General features: G+C 42.4%; 1 protein-coding gene across 2 annotated transcripts in view; it reads left to right on the top strand.

The window, feature by feature from the left end:
• The first annotated feature begins 2,347 nt into the window (after positions 1-2,347).
• The window catches only part of ERGIC1 (endoplasmic reticulum-golgi intermediate compartment 1), a 74,065-nt gene continuing 55,070 nt past the window's right edge, over positions 2,348-21,342 (top strand). The window contains exon 1 of one of the 2 annotated variants that reach the window (XM_033139951.1): positions 2,348-2,453. In XM_033139951.1, coding sequence (XP_032995842.1) covers positions 2,434-2,453 — 20 coding nt within the window. In that variant the 5' untranslated portion in view covers positions 2,348-2,433. Of the gene's footprint in view, positions 2,454-6,207; positions 6,303-21,342 lie in introns of those variants that run through there. The other variant, XM_033139950.1, reaches the window with a different exon arrangement.

The raw sequence follows: 21,342 nt of genomic DNA on the forward strand, positions 1-21,342 counted from the left end.
ACAAAGATACCGTCTCATGTCTGGCAAACTTGGATAGTGTTTTCCATGCAAATTTTCGCCACTTGAGGAAGTGGGGAAGTGCAAAAAAAGAGAAAGAAGTATGCTTTCCCCCTTTCTCCTTCACTGTTACATGGTGTAGCTTAGGGTTGCCATATGTCTGGAATTTCCCAGACATATCCGTAATACTGCTGTCTCTAGCAGTGTCCGGGCGGAAATCAGTAAAAATTTCTGAAAATCCGGACGTATGGCAGCCCATGTTGTTTTTGCTGATTTTCCATTAAAAATAGCTCAAAAACGGCTTTTCTGTCTGGATTTTCACTGTTTAAAATATGGCAGCCCTAGTGTAGCTAGATCAGTGGCCCTTGAGGAGGGGAGGCATTGGCATGGGTGGGACCTACATATTCAGACCTGCCTATGTGATACAAACATCCCTACATTACTGGAGCAGCATTACAGGGGAGCAAGCTTCAGGAAAGTGACAGCTTTAAAATATATGTATCAGCATTTCAATTGGCCTGCACTGTTGAAAAGGCTTCTTTTACCTTTATGGCTTTGAAATAAATTTAACTGTCTTTGAGGGTTAATTGGTATTATGATGAATGACTCCTTTTTATACTCATCTGTTCTTGATGTGCTTGTGCAATATTATTTAAGATGACTGAAGGTCAGAACAAATAAATAATTATCTGTCTAATCTTATTACAAGGTGAAATGTGGGCTAACATTGTATTTCTTCCAGCCATTAGGGGTTAATTAGGGCCCGTGATGGGTGACATAATATTTTGATCCAGTGTGATATAACGGCTAGTGTGTTGGGTTGGGTTTTGAAGTGGGAACACACAGGTTCTGAGCACATAAACAGCATAGACAAAAGCAACGGGTTTGAAAATTTATATTACATTGTGTTCTTTGCATTGATTACTTCCCAGGATCTGTGACCTGTTATCATTTCCCCTCTGTGCAGGATTGTGTTATAATATGATTAAATTGATGTGATTCTTCCTGCACTTAAGCCTGAAGAGTATCTGAAACAGGCAGAAAATGTGGACGGTACAGGATTCATTGGCTGAAATTTTTGTAAACTGTTCTGAAGGTTACAGGTAGGTAGCCGTGTTGGTCTGCCATAGTCAAAAAATAAAATAAAAATCATTCCAGCAGCACCTTAGAGACCAACTAAGTTTGTTCTTGGTATGAGCTTTCGTGTGCATGCATACTTCTTAGCTGGTCTCTAAGGTGCTACTGGAAGGATTTTTTAAATTTTTTATTTTGTTCTGAAGGTGTTTCATTTTCTAAGAATTGCTCACAAGCCAGTTACATTAAGAAATGTAGTGTAGTAGCTAAAGTTGCAATCTTATGTAAAGTTATTTGAGATTAAGTCCCTCTTTGTTCCAGTGGAGGGGCGCTGGAAGGCAATTTTCTATTATTCCCCCTTCCTTCTGCAGCCCTTGCCCCCACTCTCTCTCTCACACAGAGTACCCTCTGTACCCATTTAACACCACAACCATGCATACTCTCCCACAAAGAAAACCTCCATAGCAATGAAATAAGTATCAACATTCTGCTATAGAATTTATGCATATCTTTTCAGACGTTGGACCCACTGATGTAAACTGGATTTACTCCCAGGTAAGCATGTCTCGGGTCACAACCTGAGTAATAATCAGGAAGATGTTGTCCACTCTTTCACTGTATGTATTTCGATACGTGTGAAAGAGCTGTGGCGCTCATCCTAGGTTAACTGAAAATTTCAATAAGAATGGGATCAGGTAACACACCGGTGTAATTTAATGCATGCACCCAGCGCCTATTATTCATTCATTTACTGCCAGTACAGAGTACTTGTATGCGACCTCTTGGGGCTAGACCTCCCAAGGCGCCTGACAGCTTATTTAAAACATAAGATAATTATTATACCAACGCGTATTTATGCAGAGTATGTTCAACGACACTTATAGACTCACTGTCAGGTAAGCGAGCATAGATAGGAGCGCTTTCTTAAATCACGTGCAAATTGCCCTCCGCTCTTTGCAGACACATCCGTTTGCGCCCTTTAACCCGTTAAGTTCCCAGCTTTTAAAAGTTTGACGCGTGCATGCAGACGGAGGGTTTCCACCGTCTCGTGCCCATATTTTAGGATTGCCGCCCCCGCCTCCCCTGCCTCCCGCTTCGCTCTGCCCCCAGCGCCCACCTGCCCGCCCCCTTTCCCTCCGCGGCGGAAGCGGCGCGTCGGCCGCTCTCCGCCGCCCAATGAGTTCTTGCTGCGCGTCCTCTGGCCTGGCCGGGTTGGGCCCGTCACTTCCTGCCCCCTGTAGCCGGCACGACCGAGCCTGAAATCCCAGGGAAGAGGAGGTGGAGGTGGCGGCCGTGGAGGAGGAGGAGGAAGAGGAGGAGGGGGGCGGGGAGCAGGGTGGTTGAGCTGCGTTCGCCACCAACATGCCCTTTGATTTCAGGAGGTGAGTGCGGGCGGCGTCCCCAGAAAAGGGGTGTGTGAGGGAATGAATGAATGCATGCATGTGCAGGGAGATCCTTTGCAGCAAGCGATGGGGTGGGGGTGGGGGGCGCTGTGCACACGGCGACCCATCCCACCCCGCACCCCCCAATATTAAGCTGGTGCAGCTGTCATCTTTCCCATCAGGATGTGGGGAGCGGGGCACGCGCCACGGTCCCTCGGGTGCGGAGCGCCCCTCTGCGGTGCTCGGTGGACGGGGAAAGGAAAGCGGGGGCGGGGGGAAGCATCCCATTTATGGGCCCATTTGGGCAGTTGTACTATAAAAAAAATATGAAAAAGGCTTAGCCTCGGGTTGTAGAACAAAGCCCACATCTCACTTATTTTAAAATTATTCTGATCTTTAATCTAAGGATAATAAAGATCCTCTTTTCATGGGTGCCAGGCAGAACAGGCCCCCGCCCCAGCCATTGTTGTTGTTCAGTCGTTCAGTCGTGTCCGACTCTTCGTGACCCCATGGACCAGAGCACGCCAGGCACGCCTCTCGCAGTTTGGCCAAACTCATGTTAGTAGCTTCGAGAACACTGTCCAACCATCTCATCCTCTGTCGTCCCCTTCTCCTTGTGCCCTCCATCTTTCCCAACAAAGTACTGGAGCCTCAACTTCAGGATCTGTCCTTCTAGTGAGCACTCAGGGCTGATTTCTCAGGGCCCCAGCCATAATCCTCATTAAAAGGGGGGGGGGGAGGTGAGTTTCTAGCACTTGTGAGACCTGAGATACGAGGCAAAATGTATAGTTCTCAGATATGAGGCCAAATGTACTGTTCTTCTCTATTCGTGTGTGTGACTAGGCTGCCCCCCCCCCCATTCTGTGTTTTGCTTTGTCCCACCCTCCTGGAAAACTTCTGTCAAATGCCCATGTTTCCCTCAGGACTTGAGCTTTTGGCTCTTCTGCCCTATGAATAGTGCTTTCTGTACTTGAAGCATGAATGTGAGGTAGGAGTCACTGGGGCAAATCTGGCTTGGAGAAGGGTAAGAAGTAGATTCACTTTGCCAACCCTGAGGTAAAAGAAGGTGATGGTGGGAGGCAGTGGTAAAAATTGAGTTTGATAAGCAGGATGCTGTAGGCCAGGGGTCAGCAACCTTTTTCAGCCGTGGGCTGGTCCACTGTCCCTCAGACCACGTGGTGGGCCGGACTATATTTTGAAAAAATAATAATGAACGAATTCCTATGCCCCACAAATAACCCAGAGATGCATTTTAAATAAAAGCACACATTCTACTCATGTAAAAACACCAGGCAGGCACCACAAATAACCCAGAAATGTATTTTAAATAAAAGGACACATTCTACTCATTAAAAACACGCTGATTCCTGGACCGTCCATGGGCCAGATAGAGAAGGCGATGGGGCTGCATCCAGCCCACGGGCCTTAGGTTGCCTACCCCTGCTGTAGGCCAATAGAGTTGGCCCATTTATACCTTCCCCCTTCTTAAAAGTGGCTCTCGAGCAAAACTGGATGCTTCTTAGGGTCATAAAGGGTGTGCTGAGATGAGTGACTGACAGCACAATCCTATGCATGTCTACTCAGAAGTCTTAATGAGTCCAGCAGGTATGTAGAAGTCAGAGTGAATTAAAAGGAATAGAAGTGGAAATGCCCAGTAGCTGGTTTGAGATGAGCCCTTTTAGTCCCCAAGATAAAAGCATGGTGACTCAAAGGAGAATACCGGTAGTAATAAGGTGTATGTCCTGGACACAGCTGGATAGAAAAATAAGAGTTAAGGAGAGCAGGTACACAGGAAAACTGAGATTTATTTTAATCACACACTCATAAATAGCATGCTGATTTCCCTTTCAACTGTCTGCCAAAGTAGTCCTGGCTGTTATATCAGATGCATTGGTTCGGTTATCAAACTGCTTATGATGCGAGAGAGGTGCCACACATTCCTTGGCATAGGTTTTTTGTTCCCATCCCCAAGAAATGATGTTCTGTCATTTTGCCCTTCTTTATATCAGCCTTTCCGCCTCTTTCCATAGTGCTATATGAGACTTGTGAACGCTTTTAAGTGTTTTTTTAAAACACGAGTTTGCTTCTATACCTTCTATTCCTTCTGCCCCCGTTAATTACAGCTAATGTAACATTTCTATTATGCATTGCAGTCTGAAAAAGACTATATTATTGCAAAACGGCATTTCCTTTAATCCTTAGTATTTTCAGCCATTATCCCATTGTATTAGAAGATCCTCAAATGGATCGGTTGAAATTTGTTCTGTGCAAGCTGTGTTGGTATGCAGCAGTGGGAGGGAACCTGTGGTCCCCTATAGATTTTACTGGACTACCACTCCCGTCACCTCTTGACCAGTGGCATGCTGGTTGGGGCTGATGGAAGTTGGAGTCTGATAACATCTGGAGGGGCACAGGTCCTCCTCACCCTGCACCCCATTTTACAGGATTGCAGGCTTTTAGATTGCACTTTAAAATTTCTTCTTCACTGAAACAGTTCTTCCTTTATTTTGGGGGGTAGATGGTTTGTAGTGCCCTTAAAAAGTTCTCTTTCTGCAACCGAGTGAGACAAGTGAATCTTGTTCTCTGGCTCTTCTGTTGGTAGGCATGCCTGAGAGAGCAGTTTCTGGTTGCTTGTCTCAAGGTGCTTGATGCCAAAGATTCCACAGCCAAGCTTGAAAACCTCATTTGCCCTCATAACATGGGGCAGTGCAGTTCCCTGTGTACTTCCTTCCCCCTGCATCTTGAGAGGGTACCACCTCTGCATACATTTGCTAGGTGTGCTTACATCTTTCCCTGAGGGGTGGGGAAACACAGGTGAGGATGTTGTCCTTATAATTGGAAACATGCTATTATTATATAACACTTCAGATGCACCTAGTATTTTGTGAGGTCCCTGCCCCAAGGCCTTGTGACATAACACACAAGCAGCAGGCATAAAGGGAGGGTGTGGTGACCTGACGACTGGACATAGGGTGGTTGCATGCAAGGTGTAGTTTTGGAGGAACATGTAGATGTGTAGAAGGTTAAGGATTTTCCAAACGTATTATTATTATTATATAACATGTTACTCTTTCTCCATCAGATACTTCAAGGCACCTGGGTGTGTTGGGGAAGGAAATCTCAGGGTACAGTTGAATAATTCATGCCTCCTTAAACTGGCAATGGAAAAACACTGTTGTTTTCCACAACACAAACAATGACCAGGAAACATGGGACAATGGCATATATTGTGCTTTTCTTCTCAGTAGAGGTGCCTAATCTCTGCACTTGTTTGACTTACATTTATTAAAATTTATTTGGGAAGCTGTCCAGGTACTAATGCTGCTTGTCATGCTCAGCAGGAATTATTATGCAAAGTATTTTGAATAGGAAGCATTATATTAAGAGTGTTAGTCTTTGAGTGATCCGGAATTTGTTCTGCTCCTGTTGACAAACATGAATACTTGAATGATAAGGAACATTGTTTTATGTTCCCTTTATGCTAAGGTTACCAGATTTTTTTCAATGAATCCGGGGACACTTTTCAACTTCAATGGATTTTGTATGGGGACTGACTTGTAAATCCGGGGACGTCTGGTAACCTTACTTTTTGCACTTTAAATGTGCTGGATTAGTTTGAAACGGATGCTTGGCTAAGGTTTCAGATACTCTTAGTGCTTTTCTTTAATTTGTGACTTAATTTCCCAATCTCAATTTCTTTAAAAAATAAACAAATCTTTCAGTTGCATTTGTATCTTACCCTTTATCTCAGGAGCCTAGAGCAGCAAGCATGGAAGGATTCAATTTTCCCCAAATTCACCAGTATAACTCCTACATAGAACTTTCCGAATTGGAACCAGAAGTGAATAGGTAATCCATATGGTACAGAAAGCTGCCTTAAACTGAATCAGACTATTGGTCTCTCTTGCTCAGTCTTGGCTACTGCGCACTGACTGGCAGCAGTTTCCCAGAATAGACAGGAATCTCTACCTGGAAAAACGGGATAGAACCTGGGGCTTTCTGCCTGTAGCTCATGTGTGCTTCCACAGAGCTATAGCACATAAATATCTCATGTCACCCAACTCCTGCCAGTAGACAGGATGAAATTTCTGAACAGCCTTCAGGGGCTACCATTGGAGTGCATTGTATTAGTCAGGCCTACCTGGCTGATCTAAGGCAACTAAGCCCATTTTGGTCATAACCTCTTGCATTGTGCCAAAGGACAGTCATTATTGCATAATTCCTCCTCCCTCTCCTGGTTCCAGACTTGTCCCTCCTGCCACCAATTTTCTTTTAATCTGTTTGTATTTAGATAGAGCTTCCTGTTTAGTGCTTAGCTGCACAAACCTGTGCATGGAAGTAAGCTCTGCTGTATTCAGTGGGGTTTATTGCTGTGAAATTGTGTGCAACATTGCTACTTTAGTTTACCTTTAGAGATGACAAATATCTTGTTTCCTCCATGCTTGGTTACTTGGAAGTCAGGTGTTTTAAGCTGCCGCAAGAACCTTATTGCTACCCCATTTCTTTCATAAGTTGCCCAGAACGATATGTTGCCCGGAATGAAATGTAATATCTGTGTGCCTAGATAGTCCAGTTCTGTTCCCAGCAGCTAGACAAACAGTGAACATGCAGTAGAAATACTCCCCCACACTCCATAAATATCCCTCATTAAAGGAGCAACCCGTCTGCAAATGTGCCAAGTAAAGAACCAGAGCTGCAAGCCTTAAGAGTGGAGTCTCTACACAGGCAACACTAAGATGCAAATTTTAAATTATGTATTGATGGACTGGGGTATGCAGTTTGCTTCTTCCTCCAATGTAGCCTTCTCCAACCTGGTACCTGCCAGATGTTTTGGACTATAGCTGTCAACTGCCTGAGCCAGTGCTAGCCTGGGGGTGATGAGAATTTAAGTCCAAAATTTCTGGAAGGCACCAGGTTAGAGAAGGTGGCGTAAATGGACAGATAAGATTCCCTTTCCTGCCAATTACTATTACTTTCTGATGGATTCCATGATGGCCTGCTTTTGAAATATTGGTTTGCTGCTCTGTGTTAGTTATCTGGTAGCTGACTCAGTGCTTCTTCCATTGCTTCTTTCTTGATTTTTTCTCTGAGTCCCCCCCCCCCCCCCCGGCTCCCCAAAGGACCTTGTTAGTCTATATAGATCTCATATCAATGGCTATTAGGGAAAATAAGTATTTGACAGTGCAATCCTATACAGGTACATATCTATTCAGAATCAATCCCCATTGCTGTCCAGTGGGACCTGTATTTATGGAAGTACCAGTATGTTAAGTATTAAAATGTGTAAGAAATGGCTTTTCTGGAGAACTGGATTCATTGATAACTTGTACTGCTTGTTCTTCCCATAAGCCTTACATGGGCCGTGATAACGCAGGGCAGTTTGTGAGCAAAATTAAGTACTAAATTGGTTCTGTAAGGATGTTTGTATAGTCCTTTCATGTGGAACATAATGTTAGTCCTGAGGCTACGCGGCAGTAGGTGTATTAAAAAAAAAACCCCAAAAAACCGAGATAGGAGATACAGCCTGTGTAAACTCCTTGTTTAGTAGACCAACTGATATTAATGCTCTGGCATTTTCTAGTACCTAGTGACAATGGTAAGTACCTAGTGGTCACTTAGAAATGTAACTTCAGTCAGAGCAATTTCTGACATTTACATCATCATCATCATCATCATCATTATTTTATTTATAGCCCGCCTTTCTCCCAGAACCAGGACTCAAGGCGGCTCACAAAAATTAAAGCAAACATGAATAAAACGCAGAAAGCTAACATATAAAAGCTGAGGCTTAAAAAGGATTTAAAACATAGCAAAGTTAAATGGATATAAAAACAAACCCATTAAAATACAGATGAAAACAGCACAGCACTCTTAAAAGCCCTTTCCTTAAAAGCAGCCAGTTCCCAATACCCTGCAGGAATAAAACAGTCTTCACCTGCAGGTGGAAGGAAAAGGACACAGTTCAAGGACACATTCCAGTCAGTTAAAAAGCACCTGAGGGCATGGAGGAGGGCTGGTGGGGGAATGTGGCTTGGAGAGAGTCCCAAGGCTCCAAGTTCCTTACCTCTGCAAGGGCTTATGATGTTACGGCAGCTCTTTGTATGGGTACCCAAAGTCAAAAAGGATCTTATAGAGCTGGAAAGGGTGTGGAAAAGAACAGCCAAAACTATCATGGGGTTGAAGCATCTAACCTACAAAAAAAGGCTAAAGCACCTGAGGCTTCCTGGATCTGGAAAAAGATGGCTAAAGTTTCATCTATTCCCCCCACCCCCTTATTGGATGTCCCTATCCTGGGAGGTACACCCTACTCATCTGGTTCTAACTGACCATATTTTCTACTAGATATAGAATAATAGAAATGTAGAGTTGGAAGGGACCCCGAGACTCATCTAGTCCAGCCCCCTGCAATGTAGGAGGAATATAACACAGAAAAGAGAGATGCGGGTGGGGTGGGGGACTGTAAAGCTGTAATTCTCACTTTTGACATTACCACGTCTGTGATATCATTGTTTCAAGGGCAACCTGCTTATGGTAGCATCTCCTGAACGTAGTTAGGAGCGGTGGAGGCTGTGGGTGAAGGTGAGTGTGAATGATGAGCAGATTATATATAGGCATCTGTGTTTGCTCATGGAAAATAGCAAAATGTGTATTAATGATGATCTTATCCATTGCACGGCAATGTGTTAGAATAATTTTGCAATGACTGTGTTGCTAATTTTACTTCGCTTCTAAAACGGTTTTCTAAACAGTTGCTTTGATTAGTGACAAGCACTCTAAGTTTGGCGAGCAAACTGGTGACCTGAGATAGCTTGTTGGTAAAGTAACAGAAATTCATTACAAAGGTGCCAGTTTTAATGAAGAGAAGAATTTTTTAATTTGCTTGCTCAAGTGTACAAGAAAGGCAAAATACATGAAATATATGCTAACTTTTTGGATTAAATTTATAAGTTTAGTTAGCAATTCTGTTTCGTAGCTAGTAACACGTGTGTACTGGAAGTAGGGGATGAGAAACCATTTTGCACTGTCATTGGGTTCTATAAAGGTGTCTACATTTGCACAAACCTAATGGAATTACTGTGATTCACTGCACATAAAACCATCTCATATTTTACCTCTTTAGCAAAAAGCATTTTTGGGCTTTTGACTTGTTTTCCTTACCATTGGACCTAAGGCTGTCACTCTGAAATGAAAATTTGAGAGCCCTTATGAAATGTATTATATAAACTTATGTGGCCAAATTCTAATCTCAGGTTGATGTTAATTTGGCAAAAGCCTCTATATAATAAAATAGAAATCTGGACTTACTTAGGAAGTCTGTAGTAATATTTTTGTGGCTGGTTGGTAAGAACTTAAAAAAGCAACTTTCTTTCTCTCTAAGCTCTGCAAAATGTGGGTGACTGGCTGGAAAATTGGGTTATAAATATGTATGAAAGCCAGGTGTTGTGGTTGACTTGAGGCAATGCCGTATATACATAAATATTGTTCTATTCCACATGGGGTATTTTAGTGCCTGGACTGCACTGTGCCCAGTATGATTTAAATAGGGTTTGTTATGTCATCTGTCCTTATTAAGCAGATACTTAGAAATATTTTTGTAGTTCTTTCTCCTCATATAGTACATCCCTGAATGTTGTTGTACAACTCAGCATCTCCTCAATATCCTATCTTTACCAGGCATAAGCAGTACTAGGTAAGTTGCTAAGGCAATATGTAACTGCTCTGAGAGGAAATGTTACCTAATGGGGCCTTTCTGCAGTGGCCCCCCCCCATTTGTGGAATGCCCTTCCCAGGGAGGTTTGTCTGGTGCCTTCATTATATATATTTTAGGCTCCAGGCAAAACGTTGCTCTTCAACCAGGACTTGGGCTGATTACTATTCTACAGCCTTTTAAATGTGTTGGTGGGAGAGGGGGTTATTCTGTTGTTTCTGTTTTAACTATTTATTTTTGCTTTTATCTTGTATTTTTATCTTGTGGAGCACCCTGAAATGAAGGGCGGTATATAAATCTAATAAATAAAAATATCTCAGCATCTTCCAAGACAATAATGCTCACTTTCACCACAAAGAACTCATAACCCACCTACTTTCAGCAACCAGAAATATCATAACCAGACACTGGAGAGACCTGTCAGGAGTAAGCATGGACCAATGGTACCAAATAGTATGGGAAACAGCCCTACTAGAAAAACTAACCAATAAGCTGAAACTTGACACGGGGACAAATAGAAGAAGACACCTTCACCCCGGTATGGCTTCCCTTTATCACTCACACACACACAGCCCAACAAGACAATGACAAAAATCTACCAACAGCATACAAATCAATATGGCTAACCTGATCCAAAACACCCACCCACCCCTCTCAAACATGAAAACAAAGACCACCACAGCCAATCACAAACGAACAACCACACCCTAGGCCAACCCCAACCTCTCACCACCAAAGGAACACAAGCGAACAAAAGAGAACCTGCACAAGCAACACTGACATCAAACCCTACATATATTAAGTACAATAGAAACATCGCCACCGACGCCACCCCCACCCATCCCCCCCTGTCCACCTCTTTCCCCCTCTTCTTCTCAATGTCTCAACAAATGAAACTGATTTGTAAAAATGATACATGTAAAAAATACGAGAGACATTGCACATACTTTTGTAAATCAAGAAATCTTTAATAAAAATACTTCAAAATAAATAAATAAATAAAAATATATCAACATATATTGCAAATGGCTTGCCACTTAAACCTTGAAAAGAATGATGTTTCACCACAATATTATTTATTAAACAATTTCTTGAAATCAGATTGACTAGAATATTATGCCATGAGCTTTTGTAGGCTCTGGTTCTGTTTTGTCAGAGGAAGGAAGTCAGCAGGTGGGTTTAATATGAAATGTTTGGGACTTCCTCATGAGAATATCAAAATTATTGAGGTCTTTCTCCATTTATGGCTGCCACTAGAAATATTTCCCAATCAAATACCTGGTATTGGCTGAAAAGGGCAAAGGGATCCCACAGCACAATCTGCCCCATGTGGTCTAGCATGCTCTGTAATGGAATACTGGCTTCTCATATAAAGTACAGTACATGTGAAGATGTCCTGAAGCTCATGGTCTACATTTTGCAAGCAAGAAAGATTTCTTGGATTGTGCTTGTGCCAAATTTCTAACCACCAGTCCTTGCTTATTCAAAGTCTTGACCCCTATCTGGTGTAAAGGAGCTTTTCCACATACCTGTGATGCTTGCTGCCCTCACAAGCTGTGCTAGAAGAATTTTTCTTACATCCTTCGTCATTCCTTCCTCTGCCTCCTTCCCCCACTATATTTTACCTTTTTACCTTTTTATTATTTGTTATTAATATATATCAAAATAATATATCAAAATAGTAGATCAAAATAGGTGCCTTTGTTTCTGTTTCAACGTGGTGTGGATTTGAGTTGCGTAGCTACCTTCAGTTAGTATAGTGAGAATCAGGTGATGTCAAGATTGCAGGATGTAGGTGAGCAGTGGTGCCTCTTACTCTGCAATCTGCATTTTAAAGAGCCAATAGGGAACTATGGTATTATTGTGCATTGTATTCATTCACTGCTTCTCTTGCAGTGACTTTTTTAGGTTTCAGTCCAAAAATGGGTTGGTGTCCTTGAATACCACTTCTATTACTTGAACATATTTCTCCTGTTACTTGAATATATTTTCCTCTCTGATGATGTAACCAAGTCGCTGGCTGGCTTAAAGAGGAGGGGAATTCAACATCATGCATATATTATTTATTTGCTTTTACACTCTTGCTGCTCAATAGAAAGGACAGACTTTTGGCATTAAGCGCAAGCTGAATCTACAAACTTAGCTTTGAAAGTAAAATTTGTCTAATGTGGTTTTTCACACATTGTCCAAGCCACTTTAACTCTGTAATGAGCCTGGGAAATATTCCGATAAAGCCATCAGAGGGGCTTATCGGACATGCCTGCAAAAGGTTCAGAGCAAATCTTCAGTACTGTATACATGTTCAGTGCACATACATGCATTCCCAAATACTATTCTAGCCAAACCTCCAAATTAGTGAAACTGAATGAACACAGTAGATAAAGTGTAATAATAGTTGGCATGTGAGTTTCAAAACAAGAATTCCCATGACCTGTAGCAGAGTCGGGGGGGGGGATTTCTGTTATAAAATGATTGTGGATATAGTTCCACAAACTTATGCAGAGCACAGTCTTCAACCACGATGGAATAGGTGTCAGCATTTCGTCCTGCTAAAAAAAGCCAGCTAGTGCTTTGCGGATTGCATCTATTTAGGATGCAATCTCTTTCAAGCATTTTCTTAGAAAACGTTCCCTGGACCTTTTCAGCACACATGTAGTCTTTTTCAAGTAGCACGGCACTTGTTTGCAGCTTACAGTGATGTGGCCACCAGTTTGCATAGGAAGCCAATAAGATCGAAGGTCTGGAGTTGCACAGGTTAGTTCACACCAAGAATGGACATCGGAAACCCCAGTAACTTCTGTGCCTTTTTTGGTGTGTGGCAGGGGACTGCTTTCCTAATTTCTGGGACTACAGGAGACCCCTCCATAGATGTGCCTCTCCTGTGATAACAATAAATGGGCTCGTGATTGGCACATAGATTGCATTTTGTTTAGCTAGGGAGATGACTCAAGGGTTGCATTTGAATATAACCTCCTTCTGTTTTTCAGCTAGGCAACTCAGTAGCCCCAGCATTTTAACCTCCCATACTCTTCCTGAGTGAGTACCTCATTGGTGTTCTGTTCTACTTAATGAGATGAATATGCCCGTCCCAAATAGTGCTACATCCTTGTTTGCTGGCAGCCTGCTCTCCTCCTCTCTTGAGAAACTTCCTCTGCTTAATTTCAATTAGCTTTTGAAACTGGAATTAAAAGGGAGGAGCAGACTGGTTCTGAATGGTGTTCCTGTTCCTCAGTTCTGAGTGTGGCCAGCCAGTAAGTTAAAAGCCAGAGGAGTAAAGGACACTGGAAGAGTGTGCTTATCTTCATTTTATCTGTTTGACAGATGTCAATCCCTTAGTCACTTAATAATCAGTAGGCATTTATAACAAACACTTTATTCATCCTGCTTAGAATAGGTGTTTGGTCAGCTTCATAAAGATTCATGTTCAAGTTTTGGAGAATAACTTCCTTTGTTTTTGTTTTTTTTTCATTCTTACACGAGTCATACCTATGGAGAAAGATTGCATTATGGGACAGTAATATTTATACACCTTTCCTGCAGTGTAGCATAGTGGCTAAGAGACTGAGCTATGAACTAGGAAGACCCTGGTTTGAATTGTGCCTCTGCTGCTATGAACTCCCTGGTTAACCTTAGGTAAATCACTGGTCTCAGTCAGTCCCCTGCCATCTGCAGTATTGGCAAGAATGATACTGGCTTACATTACAGGGGTGCCGCAAAGACTACAAATAAATAATGTGTGTGAAGTGCTTTGAACGTTTGAAATTGCTATACAGGTGTTAAGTATGTATTGCTATTGCTCCTGCAAAGGAAAAATGGTAAGCAAATTGCCGTAACTTGTACTTTCCTCACACAGTTCATGATGCAGTTATGGAGGTTTAGCTGGCTTCAAAATAAATACCGGTATAACAAAACTATGAAGGTTCATTGGTGCTTACCAATGGGCAGGACAGGCCATTCCACTAGAAGCAATTCATCTCAGGAAGCAGATATTGGGAGTGGCAGCAGCCACAGCCCCTTTCCCTCGCCTCTTGAGCTCCTGGCGATTCCTCTCTGTCAGAGATTAGTGCCACAGGCCTGAATGAGCCTACTTCCCTCAGGCACACTGGAGGATGCCATACCGTTGCCAGTGTTGACGTAAGATTCAGCTACCAGTCCATTCAGCTTCTGTACATGAAATGGAGGGGTGGGGCTCAGGGCACCATCTTGTCTTCTGCCTCAGGCAGCAAAATGTCACAGGCTGGCCCTGGTATTTGTGGTAACTTACGGGAACTTTCAGCTTGCTGTTTTGGGAGAGTATTCCTGTTGCTGTGCTGCATTGTCCACAAGTTGTCACAATTCTGTGGTGGAGTTTTGTGGCGTTGTGCGCTCTGCTCCCACCCACACAAGATGAACTAAGTGAGCAAGATGCGGTAAAAACAACAGGGAGAGTATATGTGTCCCCTGTGGCTCTTTCCCTTCACCCTGCAGCTTTAAAGTAATGGAGTCCTGCTGCATAGTGAAGTGTTTCATTAAAGCTGCCTCACGTACTTTGAGTTACAGGTAGGTAGCCGTGTTGGTCTGCCATAGTCAAAACAAAATAAAATAAAAAATTCCTTCCAGTAGCACCTTAGAGACCAACTAAGTTTGTTCTTGGTATGAGCTTTCATGTGCGTATCTGAAGAAGTGTGCATGCACACGAAAGCTCATACCAAGAACAAACTTAGTTGGTCTCTAAGGTGCTACTGGAAGGATTTTTTTTTCTTTTTCCCCCACTTTGTTTTTGGTTACATTTGTTATTTCAAACAGTATTCTTATAGTGTATAAATACAGTTAATTGTATAAAATATAAACGATTCTGGTGTTTTTGCATAGTACTGGCAAGGTGAAGAGGAGAGGGGCCTATAACTGTGCCTGTAATTACCTGTTAAAGTGTAGCAACGCTCTCTGTTGTTTCTGTCCTTTTTTCTTCTTCTGTACTCAGCACATGATTTAAAAAAGGAACTGTGGCTTTTTAAACCACTCCTCCCCTTTTCCTTCATTCCTTTGGACTAGGATGTGGAAGGGGTTGGCTGAATTATGTGGCCTGCTTCTGTTTGATTAAAAAAACCCCAAGAAAAATAAATAAATAAGCAAGCAAGCAAGCACATGAAAGCACAACTACAGACACACTAAGCAGAAAAAAGCGGCAGTGGATTCTGTAAAACTGCGAAATTAACTTGCTCCTTTAAACCTAGAACAGCAATTTCTTCTTTCTTAATATTAGTCATTGTGCTGTTGCACATTGTTTGTAACAATAATTAAGTGCTAAGTCGTAGGACAGAAGCTATCCAAGTAGGATTCTGCTTGTGAATGGGGTATTTTGCTGAAGCTGATGCCACAGTTTGATTTCTCCTGTATGACTCACTTTAGAAAGTCATCTTGGAGAAGTGTGAAAAAATAAAGGGAATATTTTAAGATAATAAATAACTTTGTGTGTTCTGTGTAATCTGAATAACAAATGTTGCACTTTTAGTGTGTGCTGGGGGCGGGGGAGTTAAAATTAAGGAGGGCTCCCCACAGCTCTATTTGGGAGGGGATGAGTAATTATCATATGGTGGCTCCTCGGAAAACTATTTCAAACCTGCAAAAGTTTTAAATTTGGAAGCTAGAATGTCAAGGCCTTCAAGTGATTGAAGTATTGGGGAATCAGTTATACAAACTGAACATCCATATTGGAACTCTGGAGGAAGCTAGACCAGCACAACACAGGTTAGTTGGTGTTGCCTGTAACTCATCTCACTTCCTAGAGAGGATTGATGGACTTGGCTGTGCCCTGTCCCCCCGCCCATAAGAAGAGTTCAGTGGTGGTGGGAAGAGAATAACCTCATTGGCCTATGACTAATATGACCTCATGAGCCAAGTGACCATTCCTGTGTCTGCAGTGAGGTCAAAGCGCAACCTCAGAAGCAATCAATATAAGGTATTGGACTTTTAAGAGGCTATTCAGTAGGCTGTCTAATGGGAGCCTGAAAAATATATCTGATGGCAGCTCAGGGAGGACCATTCAATTCTTGCAATAATGTTGGATTATCAGTGAGTTAAGACAAAGGTGTTGCTCTTCCAAGGGTCTGCTCTCCTGTCCCTGCTATATTGTGGTATTAACAAGCAGCTTTTAGTTGGTCATTGCCAATACTCCGCACCATCACTTTTCATTCTGCATCCTTGGCATTTCCTGGCACTATAGGTTCACTATAGGTGAACATTACCTGTGCTAAGTCCAGCCTATCAAGCTTCCTGGCTCTTCTCAACAGAGAGGGCACACTAGCTTGGAAAAGGGCATGAGATCCAATATGGATACCTTTGTAAACATAATTTAAGATACTTTGATATCCAGTGAGTGGGAAGCTCTGGCAGATGATAGGACCAAGTGACAGCACAGACTCTTGAGTGGCTGCACAGAACGATAGAATCATTGAACAGCAATGTGGGTAGAGTTGACAGCAGCACGTCTCCTAGAGAGGTGCATAGGTGTTGCACATCTAGTCAGTCTTTTCTCATTTGGGATTGGCACCTGCAGCCTCTAGAAAAAACCACGTCTCTGATCCAAGTCATTCAAAGGGATGTTCCAAGCTTGGTAGCTGCCACTTAGGACTACAGGTACATTTACAGATCATGCATGCAACTACATACAGAGCTGTTTGTTTGGTGCATCTAGCTGCATGGCAGGGCAAATTTAACCATGGCTTTGCTACCTTGCAAATCCATCCAGTAAGAGTGCTAGCAACCACCATGGGGTTGATTGATGTTCCCTTCTGTAGAGTGCATAGGAGAGCAACTGGGTATGAAGGAACCTTTTATGGTTTTATTTTAAGCTTGAGTAATCTGGCCATCTCTGTGACAGAACATGGTGCTCTTGCCAGGCCCGTGGTACATGGTATTGTTTCTGGCTGTTCTAACTGTTTAGGATTTGAGTGCCTGTGACCTAGCAGTATTAAAGAAGCAAAGATAAATTATCCTGAGGTCATTGTTTCAGAGCAGTGACCCAAGGAAAGGTTGGAACTCGTTCGTTATTAAATAATACGCTTCTCAACATGCTTGATGGGTGTGATTAAATGTTGTCCTTTCCTAAAAGGTATTGAAGGGTTGGGTGGGTTTAATTTGCTTAGCCCTGGAACCTGTTTTCAGTGCTGTGGCTTAGCTCAGGGGTGAGGAACCTCCTATTCCATTGGCCACACTAGCACTTGCCCTGCACCTGACATATGTGGTGTCAGGTGCAAGGCAGGTAAGGATATGGCTCCAAAGGAACAACTAGGAGCTTAAAATGAGTTCCATATTGTTCCTGTGCAAGCAGGCCTTCTTTGCTGATGGTGCCTTTTGGGTGCTCCCTGGTGCTTTGCAAGTACAGATAATGATCTGATCATTGGTGCTTGCAAAGAGTTGTGCCTTTGACCACAACAGTTTGATTTCAAACTATGTAGCTAAAGGAAAATGAGTCACCTGGCATTGTTGTATCATTGTGTGATTGACAATGCTGTTGGCTGGATCCAGTTCTATACCCCTGTTTCATCAGAATAAATTGGAAAACAGTGAATTCCCTTGAATATGTGCAGAGTCCTATAACTGGATCATGGAATAACAAGAGTCCTATATTTGGGATTTTGGGATGGGGGATAGATCTGCAGGTTAAATGGTGCGAATTCCCAGATCAGAATCCCTTATTTTGTGAACTAAGTGTATGGATTTGTGCATGCACCATGTACTACAGTCTTGACTTCCCTGTATGGATTCTCTCCTGCTTCCCTTCATTTTCCACCCCTGGATTTGTGTGTTGGGTAAAGAAAATAGCTGTGAGATTGAATTTGTAGAAGCATTGGCCTTTCCTGCGTATATTCTCAGATATATCATGAGAACTTTCATTAGTTTTCATAACTAAAGATATTGACATTGGAGGAAGGAAGTTTGCAATATTCTTTCCAAAAGCATTGTTACATGATGAGCTAATATAGATAATGAAGCTGAAAGGTCAAAAATTTATTTATTTATTTTGTACTGTAGTAGAATAGCCTTTTAGGAACTGCTATTAAAAAAATAGCAACAAGAAGTTCTCTATATCCAGTCCTTCCTATTCCTATACCATCATATTGCTACAGAGAATGCCCTTTTTATGCATCTTGCTATTTTAACTTCATTTTCCAGTGTCTTCAACTGGTTGGCCTTATATATTGTGAAAAATGAATGCTTAGCTTCAGTTTTAGCTTGCTTAATAAGCTAAAAATCACTGAAGGGCATAATTTACTGTGTTTGAAAGGATCTTTTAATAGAACCAGAGGCTCAGAATTGACAATGTTCAATAGGCAGCCCCCCCCCCAACATATGGCACAATGCAGGGCCATTCACCCATTCATCCATATCAAACCTCCTCCATGTCAACCCACACTACATTATGTTGAGAGCAGGTGCACTGCAGAAAGGTATCCACAGAGCTAATAACAGAGTGACTCAGTTCCTATTTTTTATTCAGGAGTTGGCAAAGTTGTATTTTCTTCTGTAACGAGGGGTGTTGTGTGTGTGTGTGTGTGTGTGTGTGTGAGAGAGAGAGAGAGAGAGAGAGAGAGAGAACCATATCAGTTGCTAAAGGATGAGAGAATTTATCATTAATAACAGTGCATCATAAAAGTCTTGTGACATTTTTGTGGATTAGAGCCACTTCATCAGAAATGTGGAATGTTATCAGATGCAGGGGTGGAGAATCTCTCGGGCTCCCAACTCCCATCAGCCCTAGCCAGCATGGCCCACGGTCCAGGATGACGGCAGTTATAGTCTGGAGAGCCACAGCTTTCCTGTCCCTGGTGCTGGGAAATAAATATGTTAGAGGCAAAGTGAAATGCAATAAATTCAGGTAGTTGTGATTATGTTAAAGGATAAACATATGTATAATAACTATGTATAGTAGTTATATTGACTATTCACCAAGCAGTGTTAAACTCAAATTATTTTGTTTGTGAACACTTGTCAGATTTTTAAACAAAAAAAACACTTTTCAGAGTGACATTCAACCATGTCGGTCTGCTTGTAGAAGCAGACTTATCCTTCTTTTCCTCCCCTTGCAGCCCCCTGCATATCCCCAAAATCTGATTCAGAGAGTTGGGGGTCTCTCGTTGACTCCTATTCATTCAATTGAATATCTTCAATTGTGTGTGGTTTATTTTAATTAAGCATCTTTAAATTAAAAACCAGTCTTCTTTCAGGCATCATGTAGTGTAATCTTCTGTGAGATGAGATTAAAGGTAAAGGGACCCCTGACCGTTAGGTCCAGTCTTGTCCGATTCTGGGGTTGTGGCGCTCATCTCGCGTTACTGGCCAAGGGAGCTGGCATACAGCTTCTGGGTCATGTGGCCAGCATGACAAAGCCACTTCTGGCGAACCAGAGCAGCGCACAGAAACGCCGTTTACCTTCCCGCCGGAGCAGTCCCTATTTATCTACTTGCACTTTGACATGCTTTCGAATTGCTAGGTGGGCAGGAGCTGGGACCGAGTAACGGGAGCTCACCCGAGATTACATACACGTTTAATGTTGTCCCGGGCAGCTTTTTTTTTTAACCCAGTTGTGGTTAACATAGCTCCATTTGTCATGTGGACATGGGCCTAAACTGAACCAGTTCAGATGTTTTGTTGACCAAAGTATGCCCCTTGTTTGTGCATATTCTCCCTCCTCCCCACACACGCCACCCATCCTTTGGCCAAAACAATCTCCTAGTGTGGCTTTACTGGGCATTCTGGAGTATGTACGGTAGTTTAAACTGTGCATTGACACCCAGAATATTGGGCACCAGTATTTTGCTTTCTAGGTACATAACTGGATTTGCAGTGTGGAAAAAGGTAGTCTTTTGTGAGCCTTTTCAGAAAATGTAGCAGTCCTATTTCTCTACTTCTCAGCTCCCTGTGAATGAAATATCCTTAAGTAATAAAAATTGCCAGAAGGCGGGGCAATCCCTCTTTTAGCCAGTACAGTGGTACCTTGGTTTACAACCATAATCCGTTCCGAAGGTTCGTTTGTAAACCAAAACAGGTTGTAACCCAAGGTGCGCTTTTGCCAATGGGGCCTCCAAAAAAAAATTGTTCATAATTAAAAAAAGGGGGGGGGGTTGTAATCCAAAAAAAAGGTTGCAAACCAGCACATGCGCTTCTGTGTTTGATGTGTGTTGTAATCCAAAACGTATGCAAACCAAGACGTATGCAAACCAAGGTACCACTGTATATTTGAGGCCAGAGGCTAGGATTGAAAAATTATTGTTGGATCAGATTGCAATGACCTTCAAATGCATTAGCATTGGTATTTCTCTTCTGGTTCCATCCAATGGTTCCTGTAAATAACTGGTTCAGTGTATTTGCTCCCAAATTTGAATAGATTTCCTGAACGGAATGTTTTGAATTAGTTTCAGACTTGATGTTGTACACTTATATAAAGTTCTGCTTCATTCTCTCATAGTGCCATGCTTGCCCGTTATTTAATTACTTAATTATTTACTTCCTAAACCACTGTCTGAAGGTTAGCTACATATAAAGTGATTCAAAACACAAACACAGACACATTTAAAACAAGTCTACAACCCTAACAAGTGGGCACGAGGTAAAGATCCATTTATCCAGCTGGCAAAGCCTTTCTGAACAAAAATGCCTTCAGCTGTTTCTGGAAACGGCAGATAGTGGGCTTCCATCATATCTTGACAGGAGTGTTGTTTCACAGAACAGGGGCAGCCGCACTAAAAAGCCCTGCTGTGAGATACCGCAGAAGAGGCTTTTGAAACCTTTGGAAGTTGCAGGAGAAATTCTCCTGCAGACTGCAGCGATCTACTTCTGCTGGTGCCAGGCAACCATACTCTCTTAACAGGGCTTCTTTGTTAGGATGTGGTCTGTATAGTCACATATAAAAATATATCCATTGTCTAATTTGGCTTAGGTAGGTTGAATATTCCTGGTGTTTTCAGCTTGGAACCGATTGGCGATTCTACTGATGTGTGGACTATGCTGCTGCATAACTGATTTATTGACTTAACTTGCAGTCAGTCTCCAAAGTGATGGTGTGTGCAACTATTTTCAAGACTGTTAAACATAACTGAAGCCTCCTGCCTTCCCATGCTAATATGCCTCCCACCACCTATAAACAACAGAGGTGTCAGCAGATTTGGGATAATCCCAAAGCTTGCAGGTACTTAACTCCCC

Source organism: Lacerta agilis, chromosome 2 (genome assembly GCF_009819535.1).
Source record: "Lacerta agilis isolate rLacAgi1 chromosome 2, rLacAgi1.pri, whole genome shotgun sequence".
Classification (NCBI taxonomy): domain Eukaryota; kingdom Metazoa; phylum Chordata; class Lepidosauria; order Squamata; family Lacertidae; genus Lacerta; species Lacerta agilis.